The sequence below is a fragment of the Pipistrellus hanaki genome (assembly GCF_964339955.1).
Source record: "Pipistrellus hanaki genome assembly, chromosome: 13".
Lineage (NCBI taxonomy): Eukaryota > Metazoa > Chordata > Mammalia > Chiroptera > Vespertilionidae > Pipistrellus > Pipistrellus hanaki.
In genome coordinates this window covers 23,703,501-23,727,498 of record NC_140515.1, presented here as the reverse complement: position 1 = coordinate 23,727,498, position 23,998 = coordinate 23,703,501, and the positions used below count along the sequence as shown (strand labels likewise).

The following is a 23,998-nucleotide window of genomic DNA, read 5'->3' as shown; positions in this document are numbered from 1 at the left end:
ATCCGGTGTCTGCCTCTTGCCCAAATCAACAGCTGAGCCAACTCATCCTCTTGCTCCTCACACCGAAGGCTGAAGCCAAGGGAGTGGGCGTAGTGGGTCTGTCAACTACAAGCAAGCTGATAGTGACTGCAGCAGCCTTCCCACTGGGTTGTGAGGTCTCTTCCTCCTAGACCACATGTGTCAAACACAAGGCCCGCGGGCCAAATCCGGCCGGCCAGGCCTTGCAATGTGGCCCGCACCGCGCTGTCATCACTGCACTCCGCTGTCAGTTTATGACATTGTCAGTTTATGACTGTTCAGTAAACCATTCGGCCCGCGATTTAGGCTGGATTTTAGATTTTGGCCCCTTCTCTGATTGAGTTCGACACCCCTATCCTAGACCAATCTGTCAGGAGAGCCTATGCATAAGCTGGGATGTTCCCTCTGCTGCCTTTCACAGCCCTTGACCAACCTCCAGTGACCCTGGGCAAAGTAACGGGCCTAAGACTGTCTTCTCTGAGGGCCTAAGACTGTCCAGAGAGGGCCAGGAATAAGGCACACAGCAGGTGCTTGCAGCTCCAAGGATAGAGCAGTTAGAATACAGGCTCTAGTAGTTACCAACTCACAAGCCAGGCAGTGGGTTACCAAGCAAGGATGTCTACCAGAACTGGCATAGGAGCCTAAAAGAGGCCCCACTATCCTTGCCTCCCAAAAGCCAAGGCCTAGCAGGATAAATCTTATTCCAGAGGCTGCCGTTCTGATCAAGAATGAGGGAACAATGAAGATGAAAAGTAACCTGAGGTACATGCCAGATGTAAGTCTTTGAAGATCAAGGTTGGCTCAGGCTGGCCATTTCTGGCCATATGGTTGCTTATTAGAGGCTGGGGGTTGAGGAGACCCACGCTGCTCTTCGCTTGAGGACTGGGTTTAGGGGTTCCTCCCACCACCCCATAGCTTAGTCACCAGGGGCAATCAAGGGCAGTCCCAGGAAGCCCAACAATCCATCCACACAGTGTTTCAGCTAACCCCATTGTGAGCCAGGAGATAACCCATCTCACCCTCCAACTCTAGGAACCAAACAAACAATGCTACCAAAACTCAAAGGATGAGGCTAGAGCCATAAAATGCTGTTTAACAGATAACATGGAAAAATGTTTATGTTAAGTACAAAAGAGACATAAAATAGTATATACAGTAGAATAACAACTATGTAAACACACCAAAAATCTACACACAGAAATGTGAGGAACACTTAACACCAAAAGATTAACAGCGATAGCGTTTGGGTGGAAAACTGATTCTTTTTAAAATTTCCAAATTTTCTTTAATAAACATGAATTATTATTGCAACCAGGAACTTTTTCTTAAAAATAATAATAACAACAATAACCCACTAGCTGGTGGCTGAAGAATGCAGTGCTGTTAACTATCACAAATCGGTAGCTCTGGCACCGACTTGAAAGTGGTGAGCAGCCCCGCCCACTGAGAATTCAAGCACCTCTGGCTCCACTGAGAGCATCCATGGCCCCAGCCTTCAGCCTCTTTGGCCAACAGCCTTTATTCTCTTTATTCTGCCTTATTCCCAACACCACATCATCTCGTCACTTCCAGCTGTATCGCTTTCCTTTCCTCCCCAACTAAGAAGTCAGGTCCTTATAGAGGCCATGAGTGCATGTTTTCAAAGGACATGGTACCTCAGCTTTGGACACACAACTCAATACATTTTCCTGCTGATAGGAAAATAATGCTTGTAGCTGCTCTGGTAACAGATATGTTAATTATGCAGGTTTCTATTAACCCTGTTACAAGCTCGCTCTCTCTCAAGTTATCCCTACCATGAATTTTCTAACCCGGGAAAGCCAGCAGCGGGCAGTAAAGAGCTCAGTTCATTTGGTTTCTAAAATTTCCTTCACTATTAAACGGCTAAGCTATATAAAGTGGGTATCACTGAAGCCGCAAGTCCTAGTCTGCATTGAGAAAGATGCATGCCCCTTAACCTTTAAGTTTGAGGAACAAGTCAAAATTGCTAGCCCTGGCCAGTGTTTCACAGTGGTTAGAGCATCAGCCTGCGCCAGGTTTGATCCTGGCCACGGTCAGGAGCATGTGCAGGAAGCAACCATTTACTGCGTCTCTCACATTGATGTTTATCCCTCCTTCCCTTTTTAAAAATCAATGGAAAAAATATCCTTGGGTGAAGATTAAAAGAAAAAAAAAGTAACTGCTAAAACAAAATAGTAACTGCTTATAATTCATAGCCTACTTCTGCTGCTGAACAGAGGCAGTAATGGCTTGCTTTCCCGCTAGCAGACATGTATTCTTAGGCAAGTCCTTGTGGATAAATCATCTTGTTGAGTCTGTTTCTGGAAGTGCAGGGAGTATGTTACCTGCTTAATTAAATGTTTGGGAATTTAGTAAAATAACATGCCATTCATTCATCCTGCTCTAAGGCGGCCATGCAGGGGAGAAAAAGCCATAAGCTAGCCACAGCTCATCTCAACCCTGGTCAGGACCCCTCCCTCTTCAAAGAGAAGGCAAGGAACAGGAAGAAGAAAGAAGACCTAACAGGTAAACAGGAGTGACCTGTAATTGGTAAAGCCCCAAACTGAAAATGCCATGGTTGCAGCATCCTGTCCCAATACTGTAAGCCAGACACAAAAGGCATGCAGAAGTGACTGTCACACATATAAAGATGCAGACAGAGTATCACCAGGCAAAAAAGGGGGCTAATACTGCAGAGAGGGCCCCAAAGTGCGGCTTGATGAACACAAGGAAGTTGTCCCAAGACCCTCAATTAGCTGCCATGGGAATAGCAAACACTTGAAGCTTTGCTCCGTTAAGTCTCCTAAGGGGAAATGTAATAGGGAAGACTCACAAACACTTGTGGCAAATACTATTAACAAAAATGCAGTCTTTCCCCAGGCTGTCCTTCAGCTAAACTCCAAGAAACAACAGGTATTTTATATATATGCATACATACACCCTAATAAAACCCTAATATCCAAATTGACTGAAAGATGAAATGACCGGTCGCATGACACGCACTGGCCACTAGGGAGCAAATGCTCAATGCAAGAGCTGCCCCGTGGTGGTCAGTGCGCTCCCACAGGGGGAGTGCCGCTCAGCCAGAAGCTAGGCTCAGCTGGATGAGTGCATGGGCAGTGGTGGTAGCCTCTCCCACCTCTGCAGCAGTGCTAAGGACCCCTTGGGGATGTCCACCTGCCAGCTTAGGCCAACTCCCAACACAGGGAATAAATCTAAGCTGGCAGGCGGACATCCCCCAAGGGGTCCCAGACTGCAAGAGGGTGCAGGCCAGGCTGAGGGAACCCTGCCCCAGTGCACAAATGCCATGCACTGGGCCTCTAGTATACATATATATGTATGCACATACTTAGATATATTTAAGTGAAGGTGTACACACTGTGCTAGAATACAAACAACAGAAATCCCAGGTCATATATAAAAAGGCTAATATAACATATAACACAGGGCTGGAGCCAGCTCATGGTTGAGAGCTGGGAAGGGATGGTATCATCAGAAGACTATGTACACCATTTGTGGTGGGCAGGGAAGGCATCAATGTAAACAACTCAAACTTACTCCACAATACTGGCCCCACATGAATGTATTATGTATCTCATGTACAAAAATAGACTCCCTTGCTTTTGTACACGACCACACTGGGTAGACACCCAGGAGGACCATGGGTTTGTCTTGATGACGAGGGACCACACTAGGCTACTGCTAAACCTCCCAGTCCCCTTCCTCCCTTTTAGGTTCTTGGGCCTTTTCCCACCAAAACCCAGAGCATGAGGCATGTCTAGATCGTCCACCCTCAAATGACTATAACTTGCAAGCTTCCTAGCAAACAAGGTCTTTCTGTATCTGTCCCTTTCTGACCCCAAGATATATGAAGACTTATTTCTGTAAATGTTTGGCACCTAAGTAACATGAAGGTTGTGGATTATACCACAATAACACAGGGAAACCAGTAATAAGACATGCAGGGTGAGGACAAGGTGCACTGAACTGCTCTAACATCTCAAAACCAGAACTGTGGCTTCCCATGCATTTACGGGGGATGGGAGAGGGGATGTGCAGAATTAATAACTTCACCAGCTCCTCAGCAGCAAATACATTCAAAATTGAAGGTGCCTTAAGGGCCCCACTATACCCTAATCATGAGTCTGTCTGATCATCCTCTGGAGGAGCTTGGTGCAGTTGACGGCTAGAAAATTTGAGTCCCAATTGAATATGCCCCACCAAGAGTCCTTTTGAAGAAGCTTGGCAAAGCACTTTTTTTCTTTTGAGCAGATGTACAGCGCATCCATGGGAAGGCCATGTGGAAGGATGCTCTCCAGCCCAGTCAAACGATCCAGTCCCAATATTAGATCAGTCCCCTCTGAGTTTTTTCCTGCTGGCCACACTCACTGTACAGAAATAGCCCAACAGCATCAGGATCAGTCATCAATGGTGGGCAACCAGAAGGCCTGGGAAAAGAACATAAAGTCAACTTTAAAAAGCTAAGTCGCTCTCTTAACTACTAAGCGTTCTTTTACCCCTTCCACAGCATCAAGCTGTCCAACCCTTATGGCTGGTGGCCCTCCCTCCCAAACAACCGACTCTGGCAATCTATGGAGAAACACTCCACTTTACACGGTTCTGTTTCCCTCCAATATTGCTACCCTTTTTATCCTTACCACAGAGGCCCAGTGGTAAGGATAAAAAGGAGTGCTGACCAGGAGGTAGGCATCTGGGTAACCTGGCCTCATACTAATGTACCAGGTAACCCTCAGAAAGGCCCTAACCTTCCTGATCTTTAAAAAATGAGAAAGATTGTACTGGATGGTTTTGTTGTATTTTTTTTCTGACAGTTTTCATAGGAAGGGGGGGAAGGGATGGTGGAGAAAAGAAAGCTAATGTGTTCTGGGTAAGTGCCTCATCCTCCAAACATCCAGGTAGGTTTAAAAGATGCCAAGAGGAAAGTGGTGGCTGAGCTCATGATGCTTTATTCTAACAGTGTTATCTAGGAAGAGACATTGCCTGAAGAAAATTTTCTAAGTGATGAGTTATGATCAATTGTAAGAATGTCTGAGGAATTCAGTGATAAGCTGAGAGAAATGGGAATCTTATAGGTTACAACCACAAAAGGCTTGTTCTAAGTATTTTAAGAAGCCAAAAAGCTATTAAAACATAGTCCAGGTAGTTTGGACACAGAACCAGGAGTCAGAGTTAAAACTGACTTAACTCACAGGTGATCCCAGATCATAGAAAGAAGAGTTAAATGAAAGGTCAGCCCAACCAGAAATCAGATAATAACAGGTGAAACATGGAAACAACAGTTGAGAAATATAAACTGGGGTGCTCACATACCATGTTCACATACCATGTTGGAACATGCACTGGCAAAGGTCATGAACTTGGGGTTGAACTGCAAACAGGTAATGGGACCTGTATATTTGCCATCCAACACAGCTACTTTTATACAATTCCCTCCATTCCAGACATAGATCTTACCTACTTAGAACACATCTTGCTGTGCTCGCATCAGTAGCACAAATATTAGAACACAGCCTGCTGTGCTCGTTGAAACACCCACAACCCAACTGAAGGACATCTCCCACTGTTTACATACCATGTTGGAACATGCACTGGCAAAAGTCATGAACTTGGGGTTGAACTGCAAACAGGTAATGGGACCTGTATGTTTGCCATCCAACACAGCTACTTTTATACCGCTCTCTCCATTCCAGACATGGATCTTGCCATCCTCTGAACCTGAATAGAATGATCAAAGGAACACACAACGGCTCAAAGCACAATAAAAAGGCAAGTGGGGAAGAGACATCAATTGGCATCTGAAAAGAGGTCATATTTTAAGACCCAGCCCTCAGCAGAAATTGAGAGGGAGAAGCAGTGAAGAAAATACACTAGAAATTAATCTTGATCCTAATTATTTGTTCCTAAGCAAATAACTTCCCCTCTGACTTTAGTTTTCTCATTAGAAATGGGGGCTGCACCGAGCTGGTATGCACAATGATCGAGTATAAACCCATGCACCAAGGTCACTGGTCAGGGCACATGCCTGGGTTGTGGGCTTGATCCCCAACAGAGGCATGCAGGAGGCAGCCGATCAATGTTGATGTTTCTCCCTCTCCCTTCCTCTCTCCCTAAAATCAATTTAAAAAATTAACAAAAATAATACAAACAAAACCTCAGTATTAGAAAAATAACCCACAAAGGGTATAAAGAGCACTTACCGATCATAATAAACTGGGAATCTGGAGTAAACGAGGCCTCCAGTGTGACAGCTTTGCTGTTGGCATAACCCTAAAGAAACAGAACCGTTCTCTTGCCAATGTGCCATTAACAAAAACATAACTGCCTAGAAACACTGACCCAGCAGACTCATCCCCTTCCTTTCTGTGAAACCATCTTCTCATGCACAACGGCACCAAGTTTCCAAATGTGGCCCCACCCTTTACCACTCACCCCCTACTCCAAACTCCATATTCAAGAGAGCAAGAAAACATTTATGCAGGAATTAGAAGACATCTAAACACTAAACTTGGGTCAATGGTGAGAAGTGAATGTCTCAGAATCCAAGAGTTATAAATAAGTTCATATATAGGAACAAAATACAAGCCCGTGCCTCAATCAGTGAGTCAAGGATAGCTGTTTGTCTCCACTAACCAGCGAACTCTCTCAACTCTCAACCCTGGAGATGGGAACATGGAAGCAGCTATGTCAGCTCACCCCAAACGTGTGCATCACCACTCCTTTGAATGCGTCAATAAGACGAATGAAGCTGCCGTTGGTGGAGATGAGGATGAGTTTGCCATCATTGCTGAACTTAAGTCCTGTCCACTCACAAGTCCGATCGTACTGCATCTTAAATGTTGCAAATGGCCCCTGCAAAAGATAAAAGCAGCAGCCCCAATGCACATCAATAATTCCTTCTGCCAGAGCTCTTATTCTATCCCATTTGGATTCCTTTCTGACTAGGGAAAGCAAAGGATGAACTGCTATGACACATGACACTCCCCAATACCTACCATATACCTCTCTATTCTAGAAAAGGTTCTTAAAGCCCTAGCTGGTTTGGCTCAGCAGATAGAGAGCATCAGCAAACTGAAGGGTCCCGGGTCCAATTCCGGGTTTCGGACTCAATCCCAAGTAGGGGGCATGCACAGAAGGCAGCAGATCAATAATTTTCTTTCATCATTGATGTTTCTATTTCTTCCCCTCCTTTCCTCTCTAAAATATATATATATTGATTTTAGAGATTTTTTTTTTTAAGGTTCTTAAAATGTCCATCTCACCCTTCAAAACTTCCACAATATCAAGATAGCTTAAGGGTTTACCTTATCAAAAGAGCGGAGGTCATAGAGTTTGACCATTTCAGAATTGACGCCTGCAGCAAAAATTAACCCTTCTGGATCAAAAGAACAAACTGGTTTGCCCTGTAGGTGCATGAGGCCCTAAGAAAACAGAAATAAATAAAAAAAGTTAATGAACCTAGGATCCGATCACTATAAAATTTACTTTTCCCAAGAAAACTGTGAAAGAGACAAAAATAGGTAACAGCCTACCTATGGAAGTGAAAAAGTAAAACTGAAATGAAGCTTTTATAAAAAAAAAAAAAAAAAAAAACAGGTCTCCATACAACTAATTTTAGATCAACCTTAACTGTATTTTATAGCCACTAAATCCAAATAAAAAACCTGAGGCGAAGGCTCCAGGAAAACATTTTTAAAGCAGTAAGCCACAGAGCATAATGTAATATGGACTAGATTAGGACATTTGCTTAATTACCAGCTACCTACCAGAAAATCAGATTTGCTCCAAAGTTTTTTTAAAAGACTCTGGGATCCCAGAATGGAACCAATGCTTTCCCCTTTCCTTGAGAGGGAGAGTTGATGACAGTGCCTACCATACATAACACTCAAAGTGTAACTGTGAGGTACCATTACCTGGCAGTTAGGAGACCGGAGATCCCAGAGTCGAATGGTCTTATCAAGAGACCCAGAAATGAAAGTGTCATCCACAGGTGACATGGACAAGGCCACCACCCTGAAATGCATTGAGATAAATAGGAGTTGAAGCAAAATATTTATAAAAACTGGATGTGAACCTTAAACCACTCTACCGGCTTACATATATAAAACTGTTCTCCCCAAACTGCCATTTTAAGGAACATACTACACAAGCAATCTGGATAGTCCAAAGCAACTAATATAATGAAAAAAGCAACTTAAAGCTATAACATAAAAATGTATGATTCCAATGCAAATCAAAACACAATGAGATACCACTTCACAACCACCAGCATAACTATAATCTAAAAGAGAGATAACAGAAAAAAAGGAGATATAACAAATGTTGGTAAGGATGTGGAGAAGTTGTAATCTTTATACATTGCTGGTGAGAATGTAATGGCACAGTTCCTTTGGGAAAGGTTTATAATTCCTCAAAACACCAGAGTTGCTATGACCCAGAAATTACAAGAAAAATGAAAGTGTATGTCCACACAAAAAAAGAACACGTATGCTCATAGCAGCATTATTCATAAGAGCAAAAAACTGGAAACCCAATGTCCATCAACTAATGAATGGATAAGCAAAATGTATGTATCCATACAATGGAATATTATTCAACATTAAAAAATGAAGTGCTGATTCATGTTACATACAGCATGTATGAACTTTGTAGACATGGTAAGTGACAAACACAAAAGGTCATATACTGTCTGATTCTATTTATTCAAAATGTCTAGAAGAGGCAAAGCTATGGAGACAGAAAGTAGATTAGTGGTTGCCAAGGAGTGTGAATGGGTACAAGGTTTCTCTTTGGGGTGATGAAAATGTTCTGGAATTAATATAGTGGAATGGTTGCCCAACTTCATAAGTGTACTGAAAACCACTAACTGTTTACTTTAAAAGGGTAACTTTATGGTACTGAACTATATGGGGTACTCAGTGACTGGTCTGTGGCCTAGACTAAAAATCTATATATATCCAAGTGGCCTAGACTAAAAGTCTACACCACTCATTAAGTATCCCATATAGTTCAGTACCATAAATTCACCCTTTTAAAGTAAACAGTTCAGTGGTTTTCAATACACTTACAAAGTTGGGCAACCATTCCACTATCTTTTTTTTTTTAATATATATATTTTATTGATTTTTCTTACAGAGAGGAAGGGAGAGAGATAGAGGTAGAAACGTCGATGAGAGAGAAACATCAACCAGTTGCCTCTTGCACACCCTCTACCGGGGATGTGCCCGCAATCAATGTACATGCCCTTGACCGGAATCGAACCTGGGACCTTTCAGTCCACAGACTGACACTCTACCACTGAGCCAAACCGGTTTCGGCCATTCCACTATCTTAATTCCAGAACATTTTCATCACTCCAAAGAGAAACCTTGTACCATTCTCACTCCCTATACCCATTCTAGATTTTTAAAATCTAGAAATAGAGGAAATTCAAGTTTTGAATGATACTGAAAGGGGTTCAGGAGGTTTTGGTTCCACTAGAAAGAATTAAACTGTATACCATGAATAGAAAATGAAAAAATTTACCAGCATGGCTGGGAGGGTGAACTCAAACTGATCACTGGGGTCACTCCCAGGAATAATCCAACAGGTCTGGGCTGAGGTCTGAGAATTCAGGTTTCTAACAAACTCCTAAGTGATCATGAGACTGCTAATTTGGGCATTACACTTACAGAGCCACAGGCCTGTGCTACCAGCAACTATATTTTTATATAGGTCCCTTTGTATGATTATCCCATTAAGAATTACCCACTACCCAGCTGGTGTGGCTCAATGGTTGAGCATTGACTCATGAACCAACAGGTCACAGTTTGATTCCCAGTAAGGGCGCATGCCTGGTTTGCAGGCCTGATCCCCAGTAGGGGGTGCAGAAGGCATTCAATCAATGTTTTTTCTCTCATCATTGATGTTTCCATCTCTTCTTCTCCCTTCCTCTCTATAATCAATTTAAGAGAGAGAGAGAGGGAGGGAGGGAGGGAGGGAGGGAGGGAGGGAGGGAGGGAGGGAGGGAGGAAGGGAATCGCTCACTGAAAAACATTTCTTCCAAGGACTCATCCTGAGCTCTCCTGTCCTCCCTGCTGGTGTTCTTGCTCTGCCATTCTGGGCTCTGAAGAGACACCCTCCATTTCCTCAGCATTTGGACCTGGCCTGCAGAGAAGGACCACATGTGGCTCCACTTTACCTGACCATGGGGTTCTTGAAGTGTGAGCTATGATCTGTGCAGGGACTGTGACTCTACCATATCACCTATGAAGAAAGCCCTTGTGAAAATAGACACTCAGGTGGCTCTTTCTTCTAGGTGTTATGGTCAAATAGTTCCACATTCTGGCTTGGCTATAAAACACTTCATAGATTTAGCAGCTGGTATCACAAATCAAGACTACAGACATACAGGAGCCCTGGCTGAGTAGCTCTGTTGGTTACAGCATTGTCCCAATACACCAAGGTTGCAAGTTTGATCTCCAGTCAGAGCATATACATGAATCAACCAATAAATGCATAAATAAGTGGAACAATGATCTCTCTCTCTCTCTCTCTCTCTCTCTCTCTCTCTCTCTCTCTAAAAATCAATAAATAAAAACACTTTTTAAAATTTTAGAGGAAATTTGCTTGTTGTACTGTTTCATTTGACAAAGAAAAGCTTGAAATAAAAAAGGTGATTGAACTGCACAGCTCATTTGTAAATAGATTTTTAAAATCTAGAAATAGAGGAAATTCAAGTTTTGAATGATAGTGAAAGGGGTTCAGGAGGTTTTGGTTCCACTAGAAAGAGTTAAAGTGTATACCATGAATAGAAAATGGAAAAAATTTACTTTCCTTACCATGTACTTTTTAAAATTTTTCTTAAAAAAAAAAAATCTTCCAATATAACTCAACTAACATTTACACCAGCTCCCCAACTTAAAAATTAAAAAGATACTGTAAACTAAAATTTCCTCGAAAATGCTAAAGTGATAGATATTAAAGTAGATATTAAGCAGAGTAAGCAAAATGCATGCATATAGATAGACATGTAATTTTATGCCACAGCATTCAGGTCAATAGCTCAGAGGAAGTCCATCTTGGATTTTATGCTGAGAGGTAAAGGGAACACAAAAAGGAATAATACCTCAACTCTATGGGAGCTTAACTATCTAGTCCAGACATCTCTAAGAGAAGATCAGGGAAGGCTTCCTGGAAGAAGCATTACCTGTGGTAAACATGATTTCGATGGGAGACACCTTTCCAACTGAGAAATAATGATGGGGAAAAGGTCAGAGCCAGAGGAAGAAGAACCTGAGTCCAAGGGAAATGAGTAGGCAAATGTGGAGAGTCTTTAAGGCTTCCTGAGGGAGAATGTGGTCAGAACTGTAACACAGGTGCTAAAGCAGGATGTTAAGGGATGGGGAGATTAATTAGCATTTGACAATAATTCACCTGACAGAACAGAAGCAAAGGAAAGAGTAGGAAGGATTAAAACTAGATAGAATCAATAGGATTTAACAGCTCACTGGATATGAAGGGAGGGGAAAGGGAGTCCAGAGAATTGATAGGAACAGACATGAAGCAACCTGAGGTAAACAGAGAGATGACTCAAGGAACAGAACAATGATGGATGGAGTGTTGGACCTGTTAGGTGTGGGCATGGAAAAACATCTGCACAGATGTGTATAAAACCTGTAGGTGAAAGTTGAGTCTGGAAATCATGGCAGACATGGGCTAAAAATACTGATTTGGGAAGCCACCTGAGAAGATATGAATTAAATCAGGGGAGATATATATTTTTTAAATACCAGGTAGGGGGAGAGGCTAGGATAGAACCTTATTTATTTTAGAGCCAAAAGGAGAAAGAGAAGCCAAGAATAGCAAGGGGACAGAATCCAGATGGGAAAAGTCAGCTGCATACTGGGGGGGAAAATGCTTTACTGAAAAGCTGAGCACCCTGCAAAAAAGCCCAAGACAATGGATTTTAACTGGAGGCAGCAGGGAAAAAGAAGTAAAACAGCTTAGAAAAAAACCCATACATGACGCTGGGACTAGACTGAGACTGAGACTGATTTAAATAGTGAATAACTCTGAGGAGGTAGAGACAGGAGTATGCGAATTACTCATGTTTGACTGTGAAAAGGAGTGGGTGATAGGCTCCAGAAATAGGTTTAAGATATGAGACCAAGTCTGTGGACAGCAAGGAAATGTCCAGTTAAGGAGATGAAAGCAAACAGAGATTGGTTTTGTCAAGGAAGAAAGGCTACTCTTTTCTCAAGAAAAGATTAGAAGGAAGAGTAGAATTTGGGTGAAAGAAATAGAATTTGAAAAGAACTCATTTTGGATGGCCTTCATTTTGTCAAAAGGAGAGGGACAAAGTCTTCTACTAATAAGAATCAGGTGGTCAAGAGACTGAACAACTGGGAAGATTGGAAAGAATTTTGAACAACTGCAATCTAATCTTAATTACAGACAACAGTATATTAGTGAACATTAATTTGATTACAAACAAGGAAAAACATCTACTACTTGTCACAAACCATTCACTGTCTGGCACTACAGTAATCAACAGCTGCTGCCTCTTACCTTAAGCAACATAGAAATGCCCTGACCAATCAGAGTGCAGCCTGGCTCTTGGTCCACCTCCTGTCAGGGTATTCTACCACTTCAAGCCTTACTTGGTTTCTGGACATTTGCAAATGAAAGCAGGAGGAAGTAACCCCCTCCCTGTGATTAAAATATCATCCAAGGGAAAAACATGTTTAACATTCAACCAAAACTTGACAAACTAGAGAAAAAATACTGAGGAAATTGGTGAAGGATACAACAGAGAAGCAACCTACACTACCAAATAGAATAAGGAAACAAGTTTCTTGACTTTCAAAAGTAACAAAGGACAATTATTCTTTTGCATCCTCATTAAGATCCCCACATAGAATATGTCTGTGTAGAGCAGAAGCCTGCTGAAATGGGACCACCTTACTGGAAGGCTTCATGTATGTACAGATATCCCTTTCATTGGGGTTCCTAAATGCTAACTGTATTTTTTATTACATAGGTTTCCACTGAATATCTTTAATCTACCGTTTTTCCTAATTACGTTTTAACTGTGATTTTGAGACAGATCAGTAAACCAGGACAAGTGGACTAGGGAAAGTAAGATCAAACTGTTAAACAACAGTTTGCAACCATCTAGAAATTCAAAATCCCAAGCAGTTACTAGTACAGCCATCTAGTACAGTGATCGCCAACCTTTCGGACCTCATGGACCAGCAGTGGGGACCACCAGTTGGCGACCACTGATCTAGTACGTATATCCTATCTTCCCTAAACCAGGGACATTTGAGTAAATGGTTCCCACTTATCCTCCTAATCAGAGGGTAAATAGCTTAAATCATTCTATGCAGGGAGACAGCAGAAATCCAAATAGTGCCATTTGCTAACAACAACTAAGGACCGACGAAGTTAAGAGAATAAACCTCATTTTGGTACATGAGCATAAAGCTGATGAATATTCATTCTATCGAGATTCTCCCGTGAGACTTCCCCTAAACACCCAATCTTTAAAAACCCTCAAAACAAAGTTCCCAGCCTGCTTTCTCCTTCCTACTTCTTTCCCCTAGGCATGTATCTCCTAAACTCCAAGGGACCCCACAAGGCTTGCAACCAGGATGGCAATGGGCAGTGGCAGATCATCCCCAGCAAACCCCTGGAGCCTGTACCCAAGGTCCTCTTTTCTCTGACTTTTTAGTGAGCCAAAGCAAACCAGCCTAAGCTCATTTCCCAGCCCTTCCTTGTTTCATTGTCCCCAACTTTAATAAACATCCTCTAAAATTCACCTGGACTTCATGTTGTGAAATTTTTCCTGCACGGAATCAAGAACCCACACACTACAGGCTAGGCTGGCCTTAGGCAAACTCACCAAGGACCAGGTCCCCTTTCCGGCAACAATTAAATTTATCTATGAAGTCCTACCCCTACCTCCACAACCTCAGTTAATCAAGAGTTGACTGAGGGGGGATTAACAAAAGAAAACCAAGAGGAAGGCCAAGCAGCAGTGAGGAACTAGCTTTAGTTCACTGATAAAAAATCTCTCTATTCATTCTTCTATTATCTGAGAGCTCAGAGATAAAAAAAACTATCCATGCCTATAACACTTGGGGTCTTACCTTTTGTTATGTCCAGGAAAGTATCTGATGTATTTGTTGTCATGCAAGGACAGGTAACGAATAGTATCTGTAAGAAGACAAATAAGGCATGATGATATCCTACTATTTTTAAAGAAACTTACTTTGCATTTCATCTTGAAAAGGCAAGATCAAAGAAGTCACTGCTGTCTTTAACACAAGCAAGGTGTGAATAAATAGTAAATAATTCCTTTCCACAACTGAAAAGAAGGCACTACAGATCTGACATTATTCAAAAGCAGAATTCTTAAGTTGATAACTTCACCTGAATGTGTTTACAATTTACATAAAAACTAAACAAAATGGAAAGAGAAGTTACTTCTTTTCTAATTAACCAACTATCCACTGGTCCCTTGTGCATCAGAGAAATTAGTTTAAAATACTAATAAAGTGGCGAAGTGAGAAAATTTGGATTTCAAAGATCTTTAAGATATTTTCAAAATAAAACTCATGAACTATACCAAGAAGTCAGAACAGAGAGATTTTGACAATAACAACGAAAGGAATAATCGTAGAGATTTGTACTTGGATAAAATAAGATACTCTTAAAAACCAAATGATTAAAAGATGGTGGTGGGAAGGGAAATGAAGTGCCATAAAGAATAGAACTGGAAAGTATTATGCTCTTAAAAAGACTATGAATAAGGAACAATTGTTGAGAAAGGGGTAATAGGAAATGATGCCAAAATGCAGAAAGGAAAGCACAGAAAGAACATTTTGGAGGAAAACAGAACACAGGAACAAAGACACTAACAGCACCAAGTCATCCCAGTGGTTCACAGGAGTAGTTTCTAGTAAAAGGGCATTTAAGCTGAGAGAGGGTTACAAAATTGAACTCTACATAGTTTTCCTTGAATACATCTTTAAAGTTCTCCAATAACAACTACTAAGTCTTCCTGTTTGTCCTGTTGCTAGGAGCTACTCACCCTCCCTAAGCAGAAAAAGGCTTTCTCCCCATTACCTGGTTTCCCAGAGATGAGCAGGGCGTTGCCATCCTCTCCGCCCCACTCGGTAGCTGGCGCGCTGTTCCTGGCAAGGCAGTGGCCTGTACAGTTATCTCCTGTACCGGGTGGTATCATAGACCCTCAAACTGTACAAACTACTACCTCAGCCTGGAATCAGGCAAAAGGAAACGAAGCGTTGAAGGACTCTTCAGGATGCACTCGAGACAGGAAAGGCAATATCCTCACAGCAGAGGCCTGGCAGCAAAGCTGCCAAGTGCCACACATTTGCCTCATCTTGAACCAGATTTGGACAATCCTTATTTAATCACCCAGAAAAAGACCCCAACAGAAGAAATATTCCAGTCATGCAGATAATCACATAGATATGTATCCTTAGGATTCTAATGTCTTATATATGCTTGTCAAAAGCATCAAATGCATGCTTACTTAAAAAATATATAGGTATGAAAAGTAGAAATAAAAACTCAATTACAGGTAGAAACATCTCATTAAATATTTAAAAAAACAAAAAGAGCCGAAACCGGTTTTGCTCAGTGGATAGTGCGTGAGACTGAAAGGTCCCAGGTTCGATTCCGGTCAAGGGCATGTACCTTGGTTTGGGCACACCGCAGGAGGCAAATGATCGATGTTTCTCTCTCATCAATATTTCTAGCTCTCTATCCCTCTCCCTTCCTCTCTGTAAAAAAAAAAATCAATAAAAAATATTAAAAAATAAAATATCATTCTTAAAAAAAAAAGACATTTCAGCTCTCAGACTGGCAGAGCCACAATAATAGTGTAAGCAATCTCTGTTGAATGACATTAGAAAAATCTTACCGCAAAAAAAGTGAAACAATCAAATTAGTGAGAATTTTTTTAAAAAGGAGTCCTAACATGAAAGTGTTGCCCAGTCAGTGTGGCTCAATGGTTGAGCATTGCCTTATGAACCAGGAGGTCACAATTAGGTTCCTGGTCAGGAACATGCACAGGTTGAGGATTTAATCCCCAGTGTAGGAGGCAGCCAATCAATGATTCTCTCATCATTGATGTTTCTTATCTCCCTCTCCCTCTATCTTTCTCTCTGAAATCAATAAAAATATATTGTAAAAAATAATAATAGCCAAAACTGGCTTGGCTTAATGGATAGAGCTTTGGTCTGTGGACTGAAAGGTCCCAGGTTCGATTCCAGTCAAGGGCATGTACATTGATTGCGGGCACATCTCTGGTAGGGGGTGTGCAAGAGGCAGCTGGTCAATGTTTCTCTCTCATCGACGTTTCTAGCTCTCTATCCCTCTTCCTTCCTCTCTGTGGAAAATCAATAAAATATATTTAAATAATAATAATGATAATAATAATAAAAGAAAGTGGTATTGCTCAATTATCAAGATCATCTGTCACTGAGAACTTATCCAGGTGAAATGCAGGTAAAAACCGAGACCATTATTAGAGAAAAAAACTCACAAGTTTCATTTCTGAAAATAATTTTACTCTTCAAAGACATTAGCTTTACTTAAAAGGGAAAAGGATAAAATTCAGATAAAAACATTGTCCCCAGAATTAAAGACAAACAAGGTCAGCACAATGTCCTTTATTGACACAGACCATAAAAGATTGGGCATACCCTAAAAACTCCTCTAGATCCCATAAACTATTATAGCTCAAGCATTTATGAAAACTTTTCTCAAATCTCTATATTTTGAAGAGAAGGTACTATTGTTTACCACTTGCTGTGTGTCAAGTATTCTTTCCTTTCATTTGTTCTAAAAGTATTCTTCTAAGTTTCAAGAAGTACAAACCTTAAACACCATTTCTTGCTTCCTATTTCCACTTTCTGCTCTAAACTAAAGATCTTTCATACTCAATTTCAAGACTTTCAAAACCACTTGCGGCTTGCCTCCAGCATCTTTTTTCAGTCATAACAATGTTAGCACTGCTAACATCATAGGAAAATATTTAAAGTAACTACCACCAAAACAGAAATAGTCACAAAGATTCCATTAACTATTTAACAAAGGAAACCATGACCATTAACTACTAAAAAGAAGGCTTGCTTACCATCTATTTTATTAGAGCTGTAAACGACTGTGTTTGCTGCATGAGTATATCTGATGAGGTCCACGCCATATTTCTTACTGTACAGGGTTCTCTTTGGTCTGATAAGAAAATGGATAGAGAAAGAAAACCATCAAAATCCTCCATCATCAAAATCTGGGATCTTCATTTTTTAAAAAGCACTTGAATGATTTGGCAAAGATGAGGATTCTTGGTAATCTCTAACAATGGAAAGAATCAGAATTTCTCACAAGAGGGAAGAAACAAATGAAATCAATCAAGTGCAACAGCTTTTCACCAAATGCAAAGATTGGAAAGTGGAAGTAAATCTAAGGGCTCAATTCAGTCTTTATTACAATGTTCAAAAGTTAGCTTTGACAAAAAATACATCTATTTGGGAACAAAGGCACGCACGCACAAAGTCATCTTGTTAACAAAGAGGGATATGGAAATACATCAAACCAGTGAGGCCAGAACTTTGTTTACCTTTCCTAAAAACCTGCTGTCGCAGAAGCTATCCAATCTCCCTATCCTACATGTCCAAAGTACTTACTGAGCCTTTTGAAAGGCAAGCCTAACTCTCCCTAGCAAAACTAGTTAGTTAGTCATTCATTGCTTTCTTTTTACTTTAATGCAAAATCAATCCATTCGCTGAAGTTCCTTAAATGTCTTCCACTATGGAAGCCTGAGGATCTGAAACCAAATTCAACAAAATCATTAACCAAAACTTCATAATGTTCTACATTTAGGTGTAGGAGAATTTCATAAATCCTGTACGAATGTTTACCAAGAGTTTCGATTATGACAAAGATCACCCTGTCATCAATGCAAATCCATCTTGGCACATAGATGTTAAACTATCAGATGACCCAGGCAGCTATAAGAAATCAATCATATGCACTTCCAATATTTTTGTTTGTTCTCACCTGAGTATATTTTTCCCATGAGAAAGAGGGTGGGAAGGAAGGAGAAAGGAAGATCAATGTAAGAAGTCTCACCTCACATCAATTGGTTGCCTCCTGCACATGCCCTGAATGAAGTGGGGATTGAACCTGCAACCAGATATGAGCTCCTGACCAGAAATCAAATCCACAACCCTTGGGAGCATGGGCAGACATAACCACTGAAAACACTATATTTTTTAATGTCAGTAAGATTAACAATTTCCCTACATAAAATGCATTTCCAAACAAGACTTCTCACTCCAAATGAACTGAATTTTCCATTTCTTACCATTACTGAAAGATCAGCTAAAAAGATCAGCTCAGAGGCTAGCTACCTAGCAAAGTCCACTGTCCAGAGTTGTTCATTGGGGTTACTTACTATATGGTGGTATCCAGTGAAAATGAATAAACACATATGAGCATGCACATGTGCTTGCTCTCATAAGATAGTTGACTTTGCCTCTATCAGTGAAAGGAGAAGCTTTCTTGTCCCAGTATTTCAGTCTATCTATTAACAGTAGAGCCTAAAGAGCCAATGTTAAAGTCTGTGGTGTAAGGAAAATTTTCAGTTCCACTTTTATATACTAGGTGTACCGGTTAATAATGGAGGATTTTGTAATCAAAGAAAACAAGGTAATTTTGAGAGAAACATCAAAATTGCTTTATTCAAAGTAATGTCCATCGCTAGCTACACAATTTCCCCATCTTTCAGGTAATTTGTGGATATCGCCCCAATAGAACTTTTCTTGTTTTGAGGCACACCATTCAGAGACCCAATTTTCCACTTCTTATGTTTTGTTTTTTTGTGTGTTTTTTAAATATATTTTTTATTGATTTTTCACAGAGAGGAAGAGAGAGAGATAGAGAGTTAGAAACATCGATGAGAGAGAATCATCGATCAGCTGCCTCTTGCACACCCCTTACTGGGGATGTGCCCGCAACCAAGGTACATGCCCTTGACCGGAATCGAACCCGGGACCTTTCAGTCTACAGGCTGACACTCTTTCCACTGAGCCAAACCCGTTTCGGCCACTTCTTACGTTTTGAAGCGCTGCTCAGAAAGTGCATGTGCCATCGATTGGAACAAGTGGTAATCTGAAGGAGGACGGTCTGGTGAATATAACGGGTGGGTTAATACTTCACGGTGGGTTAATACTTCCCAGTCTTTAACTGGTTTTGAAGTGTGTGATGGCGCATCATCATGAAGCAAAATTACTTTGCTGTGTCTTCTGGCACATTCTGATGGTCTCATGACCAAAGTGTGATTCAAATTGATTATTTGTTGTTGGTAGTGATCAGTATTAACAGTTTCACCTGGTTTTAGAAGCTCATAATACACCACACCTTCCTGATTCCACCAAACTCAGAGCATTGTCTTCTTTCCAAAGCGATTTGGCCTTTCAGTTGATGTTGACGGTTGATCTGGATCAACTCATGATTTTGTGCGTTTGAGACTCTCAAAATAAATCCAATTTTCATCGCCAATCACAATTTGATGCAAAAAAACAAAAAACTTTTTCGTGCTTTCGTTGAAGCAACATTTTACTGGTTTTTCATTGACTTTTCGGTTTTCCATTTATATATATTTTTATATATATATTTCATTCAGTTGACGTGGCACCCATTTTCCTTCCTTTAAAATCTTTCCCATTGCTTGTAAATGATCGAAAATTGTTTGCTGAGCAACGTTTAATCTTTCTGCAAGTTGTTTTTGAGTTTGACACACATCTTCATAGTAAAGCTTGTAATTCTTAGTCTTCAAACTTTTTCGGTTGACCTGGATGTTGTCTTTCACATCGAAATCATCACTTTTAAAGCATCTAAACCAGCGTTCACAAGTATCTTGAGATGAAGCATGTTCACCATAAGCTTCCCGAAGTATACCTTTTCTTCAAAATAATGAATTAAAACTTACCACAAATGCTCTTTTTTTGGGGGGGTTGGGGGACATGAAATTCAACACTTTTACTAGTAAGCATAAAAATATCTATGATGTTAACACCTTCAGCAAAGTTGACATATGAAGTTTTGAAACTTGCTGTAATACAACAAAATAGCATATATATCAAATCCCATATATATATATATATATATATATATATATATATATATATCAACATGTGTAACTCCATCTATTGAAAAAAATCCACATTAACTGGTACACCTAGTAGCATATTTGCCTCAAATTTGTCAATAACACTAACCTGATATTTGTTCTTAATTACAGAAATCTTTTACCACATGATTTTCTAGTTTGAAAGTAAGATTCTAATGTACTGCGTTCATTTCAGAGAACCTTTACAAAGCCCAGGAACAATTTTTTCACAAATATTTTGGTAAGCTTCTCTCCACCAACCAAAATCATGGGTTGATCTAGATTGATGATTCTGGTGATCAAGAATGAATAAATAGCCCTAGCTGGTTTGGCACAGTGGATGGAGCTTCTGCCTGCAGACTGAAGGGTCCCAGGTTCGATTCTGGTCAAGGGCACATGCTCAGGTTGCGGATTCGATCCCCAGTAGGGGAAATGTAGGAGGAAGCCAGTAAATGATTCTCTCTCATCATTGATGTTTCTATCTCTCTCTCCCTTCCTCTCTGAAATAATAAAAATATATTTTTAAATAATGAATAAATAACATTAAAGCCTTCTTTTTGAATAATTCGCATCATCTGCCACAGATAATATCCTTCATATTCTCTCAAGTTGAAAAAAAAAAATCACTCAATGGATGAACTCCATTATAAAATTTTAAAGAACAGTAAACTAAAAAACATAGAGCATAAAGAATATTGTTTGCCCTAACCGGTTTGGCTCAGTGGATAAGAGCATTGGCCTGTGACTAAAGGGGCCCAGGTTTGATTCCGGTCAAGGGCATGTATCTTGGTTGCAGGTACATCTCCAGTAGGGAGTATGCAGGAGGCAGCTGAATCGGTTTCTCCCCCATCGATGTTTCTAACTCACTATTCTATCCCTCTCCATTCCTCTCTGTAAAAAATCAATACGTTAAAATTTTAAAAAAAAGAATAAACGGGCTTGACACCTCCAACTTCTAGGGGAAAAAATGCGTATGTTTAAATATGTACATAGCCAAGACCGGTTTGGCTCAATGGATAGAGAGTCAGCTTGGGGACTGAAGGGTCCCGGGTTCGATTCTGGTCAAGGGCATGTACCTTGGTTGCGGGCATATCCCCAGTAGGGGGTGTGCAAGAGGCAGCTGATCGATGACTCTCTCTCATCGATGTTTCTAACTCTCTATCTCTCTCCCTTCCTCTCTGTACAAAATCAATAAAATATATTTAAATATGTACATAGAGAATAAAGCAAATGGGCAAAATGGGGCCAATTATTGGATCATATGGGTGTTCTTTGGAACATTGCTGTGACTTTTCTATAAGTTTGTAATTATGTAAGAATGCTACATGAGTGAATAAAACTATAGTATGTCATAAAATTAGCATTTTACTTTTTTCAAGATAGGACTTCAAGTCACTGTCATTCCTCCCAACAAGTCAAAATTTATTTCCTTTGAATGAAGATATGCACTTTCATCCTCAGGTTCCAGGGAGAAGTTCTAATCTGTGCACAAGCATTTCAAGGAAGCCAGGTTCAAATTACTTCTAGCTCCAGAACCCCACAACTGACCCCCACCCCAGCTTTATACATTAACATTACTCTCTTCCAACCAGATTAAGTGGCCAGATATGGACAGAAATCCATATGCTAAACAAATTAAGATGAGTCAAAAAACTCAGCATCACTCTAGCTAACAAATTCTCTTCCCCCAGGACCACTACTATAGGCCATCCTCCCACATAGAGCAGGCAAATCCAGAGCCAATCACATAATATTGTACTTTTTCATAGCCCCAGTGGGAAAAAAAGTGGGTAGAACACTATGGCTCAGACCAAACAGAATTACTTTAGATAACTAAACTCACAAAGAGACAAGTTCTATAAGAAAGTTTATAGGAGACATCAGTGTGTATTTTTAAAGGCAAAAAAAAAAAGAAGAAGAAGAAGAAGAAGAAGAACAGCTGGAGAAAATAAAGGAAAATCCAAAGATTCAAAAAATAAGATCTGGAACTAGACAACAAAATGAAGTCTGACAAAACCAAACATCTGCAAGCCTGCTTGAGTCAAGTGGCTGAAGGGAAATAAAATTTAGTCTAAACCCAGTTCTGCCCCAAAGGAGCTCACAACTTGGCAAGAACTTTAAGAAAGCAAATCTACAAGGGTGAGGTGAAGCTGACAAGGTCCTAAGGAAAAAAAAAAAGGGGAGGGGGCAAAAAATGCTGGGCTTACAAGCAGGTGTGGTGAGTCTCCAAAGGACTTGGGGGGCAACGTATAAATTTCTTGGTTAGACTAGACTCGGTTTTTTGATAATTCCAAGTGGACCATAAAGTGTAAATTTTTTTAAGCGTGTTAAGAGGAAACACAACATTGTTATACGATGCTTTCTTTGTTCTAAGGGGAGATCCACATTCGGGTCGGGATGGGACAGCCAAGTTTGTTTGTGCCTGGCAAAAAAAAAAGGAAAAGTTTCAGATGTTGGTAAAAAAAAAAAAAGTTCACTCATAAGCGTGGGCATCGGGTCCGAAGGAATATGAGCATGATCTGGAACAGAAAGGAAAGGAAGGGGGGAAAAAAATCCTGACGCTGAGAACTGCAACCCACGCGGCCTTCCAGCAGCAAGGCGGCGGGAGGCTGCGGGCCAGGGGACGGGCGGGTGCCAGCGCCGGATCGAGGTCACCTCCGCGGGGGCACGCAGGGCGGCCGGCTGCGGCGCGGGAGCCGCCTCCGCGGTTCGGCGGGCGCCGGGGGCAGAGCCGACGGGCATCTCGGATGGAGTAGGCGGCGCGGGAAAGCCACCCGCTGGGCAAACCGGGCGCTGAAAGGTCAAGGTCATGGTGGGGTTTGGCAAGAGATGCAGGGCGCTCTGGGAAGAGATCGCAGACTTAGAACATACTACTACTCCTAGCATTACAACCGTTACTTCATTAAAAAATAAAATAAGAAAGGAAAGGCCTCCTGGACGGCTTCGGAATGGAAAAGGCCCTGGCAGGAGCGAGTGCAAAGTAGGCCGGAGGCGGGAGTCGGAGCGGGGAACGGGCCGCGCGGGGCGACCCGCGGGCGGGAGGAGGGGCTCGGGGCCGGGCGCGGGGCCAACCGCCGCACTCACTTGCCCTCCTGGCAGTCGTACAGCACGATGGAGTCGTCGTCGCTGCTGGAGATGACCGTCTCGCCGTTAGGGCTGAAGTCGAAGCAGTTGATCTTGTCTGAGTTCTCACGAAACACCTTGGCGACGCGGAAGCTCCGCAGCACGCCGTCGGTCAGCTTCATGGCGGCAGCGGCGGAGCAGGGCCGGGGCGGGGCCCCGCAGCGAGCGGGCAGGCGAGCGAGCGAGCGAGCGAGGGAGCGGGCGGGCAGCAGAGGGGCCGACCCAGGCAGGGCAGGCGCCGCGCCGGCGGCGAGCGCGAGAGCGGCGGACAGTCGGGGCGCCTGGTCCTCTCCCTCCTCCTGCTCGTGCCACGCTCTCCTGACAGGAAGGCCTCGCCGACCGTTGCTTCTCGCTGTAGGCTCTCGAGCAACCGACACAGATCAACTCATTGTGTCGGCCATCTTGGGGCGACTGGCAAAAGCCGAGGGCGAGAGACCTCACCGCGGGGCACGCCGGGAAAGGGGGCGGGGCGAGGCCAACGGCACGAGGCCGGGAAAGGGGGCGGGGCGGTGACGTCAGTGACGGCTCTCGAGAAGTGGAGTAACAGCGTGGCTCCAGGCGGCGGTTTCCCAGCCCGCGCGCGTCGGGGCGGGAGCCGCCCACCGCCTCCCCCGTGGGCCGGAAGACCGCTTTGTGCAGCTTTAGCCCCACCCC

General features: G+C 42.0%; 1 protein-coding gene across 2 annotated transcripts; it reads right to left on the bottom strand.

Moving 5' to 3' along the window:
- Positions 1-1,104: 1,104 nt before the first annotated feature.
- Positions 1,105-23,788, bottom strand: WDR82 (WD repeat domain 82). 2 transcript variants are annotated; one of them, XR_014796637.1, is made up of 10 exons: positions 23,306-23,788; positions 17,186-17,283; positions 14,169-14,235; positions 7,950-8,049; positions 7,341-7,457; positions 6,733-6,888; positions 6,237-6,306; positions 5,612-5,754; positions 3,273-4,466; positions 1,105-3,195 (listed from the first exon to the last, which is right to left on the bottom strand). XR_014796637.1 is itself a non-coding variant. In XM_084902162.1 (9 exons), the coding sequence occupies exons 1-9, from the start codon at positions 23,464-23,466 to the stop codon at positions 4,437-4,439; spliced, it is 942 nt and encodes a 313-aa protein (XP_084758288.1). In that variant the 5' UTR covers positions 23,467-23,788; the 3' UTR covers positions 1,105-4,436. The 2 variants fall into 2 exon arrangements, 1 of the variants encoding a protein (XP_084758288.1); XM_084902162.1 differs by having other exon boundaries at positions 1,105-4,466.
- Between the last annotated feature and the right edge of the window lie 210 nt (positions 23,789-23,998).

Excerpts from the sequence above, each read along its gene's own strand:
- WDR82 (XM_084902162.1), bottom strand. The coding sequence starts at position 23,466 with ATGAAGCTGACCGACGGCGTGCTGCGGAGCTTCCGCGTCGCCAAGGTG. Across the intron at positions 17,284-23,305 it reads TACGACTGCCAGGAGGGCAA|ACCAAAGAGAACCCTGTACA; the intron begins GTGAGTGCGGCG and ends TTTTCTTATCAG. Across the intron at positions 6,889-7,340 it reads ACCTCCGCTCTTTTGATAAG|GGGCCATTTGCAACATTTAA; the intron begins GTAAACCCTTAA and ends TATCTTTTGCAG.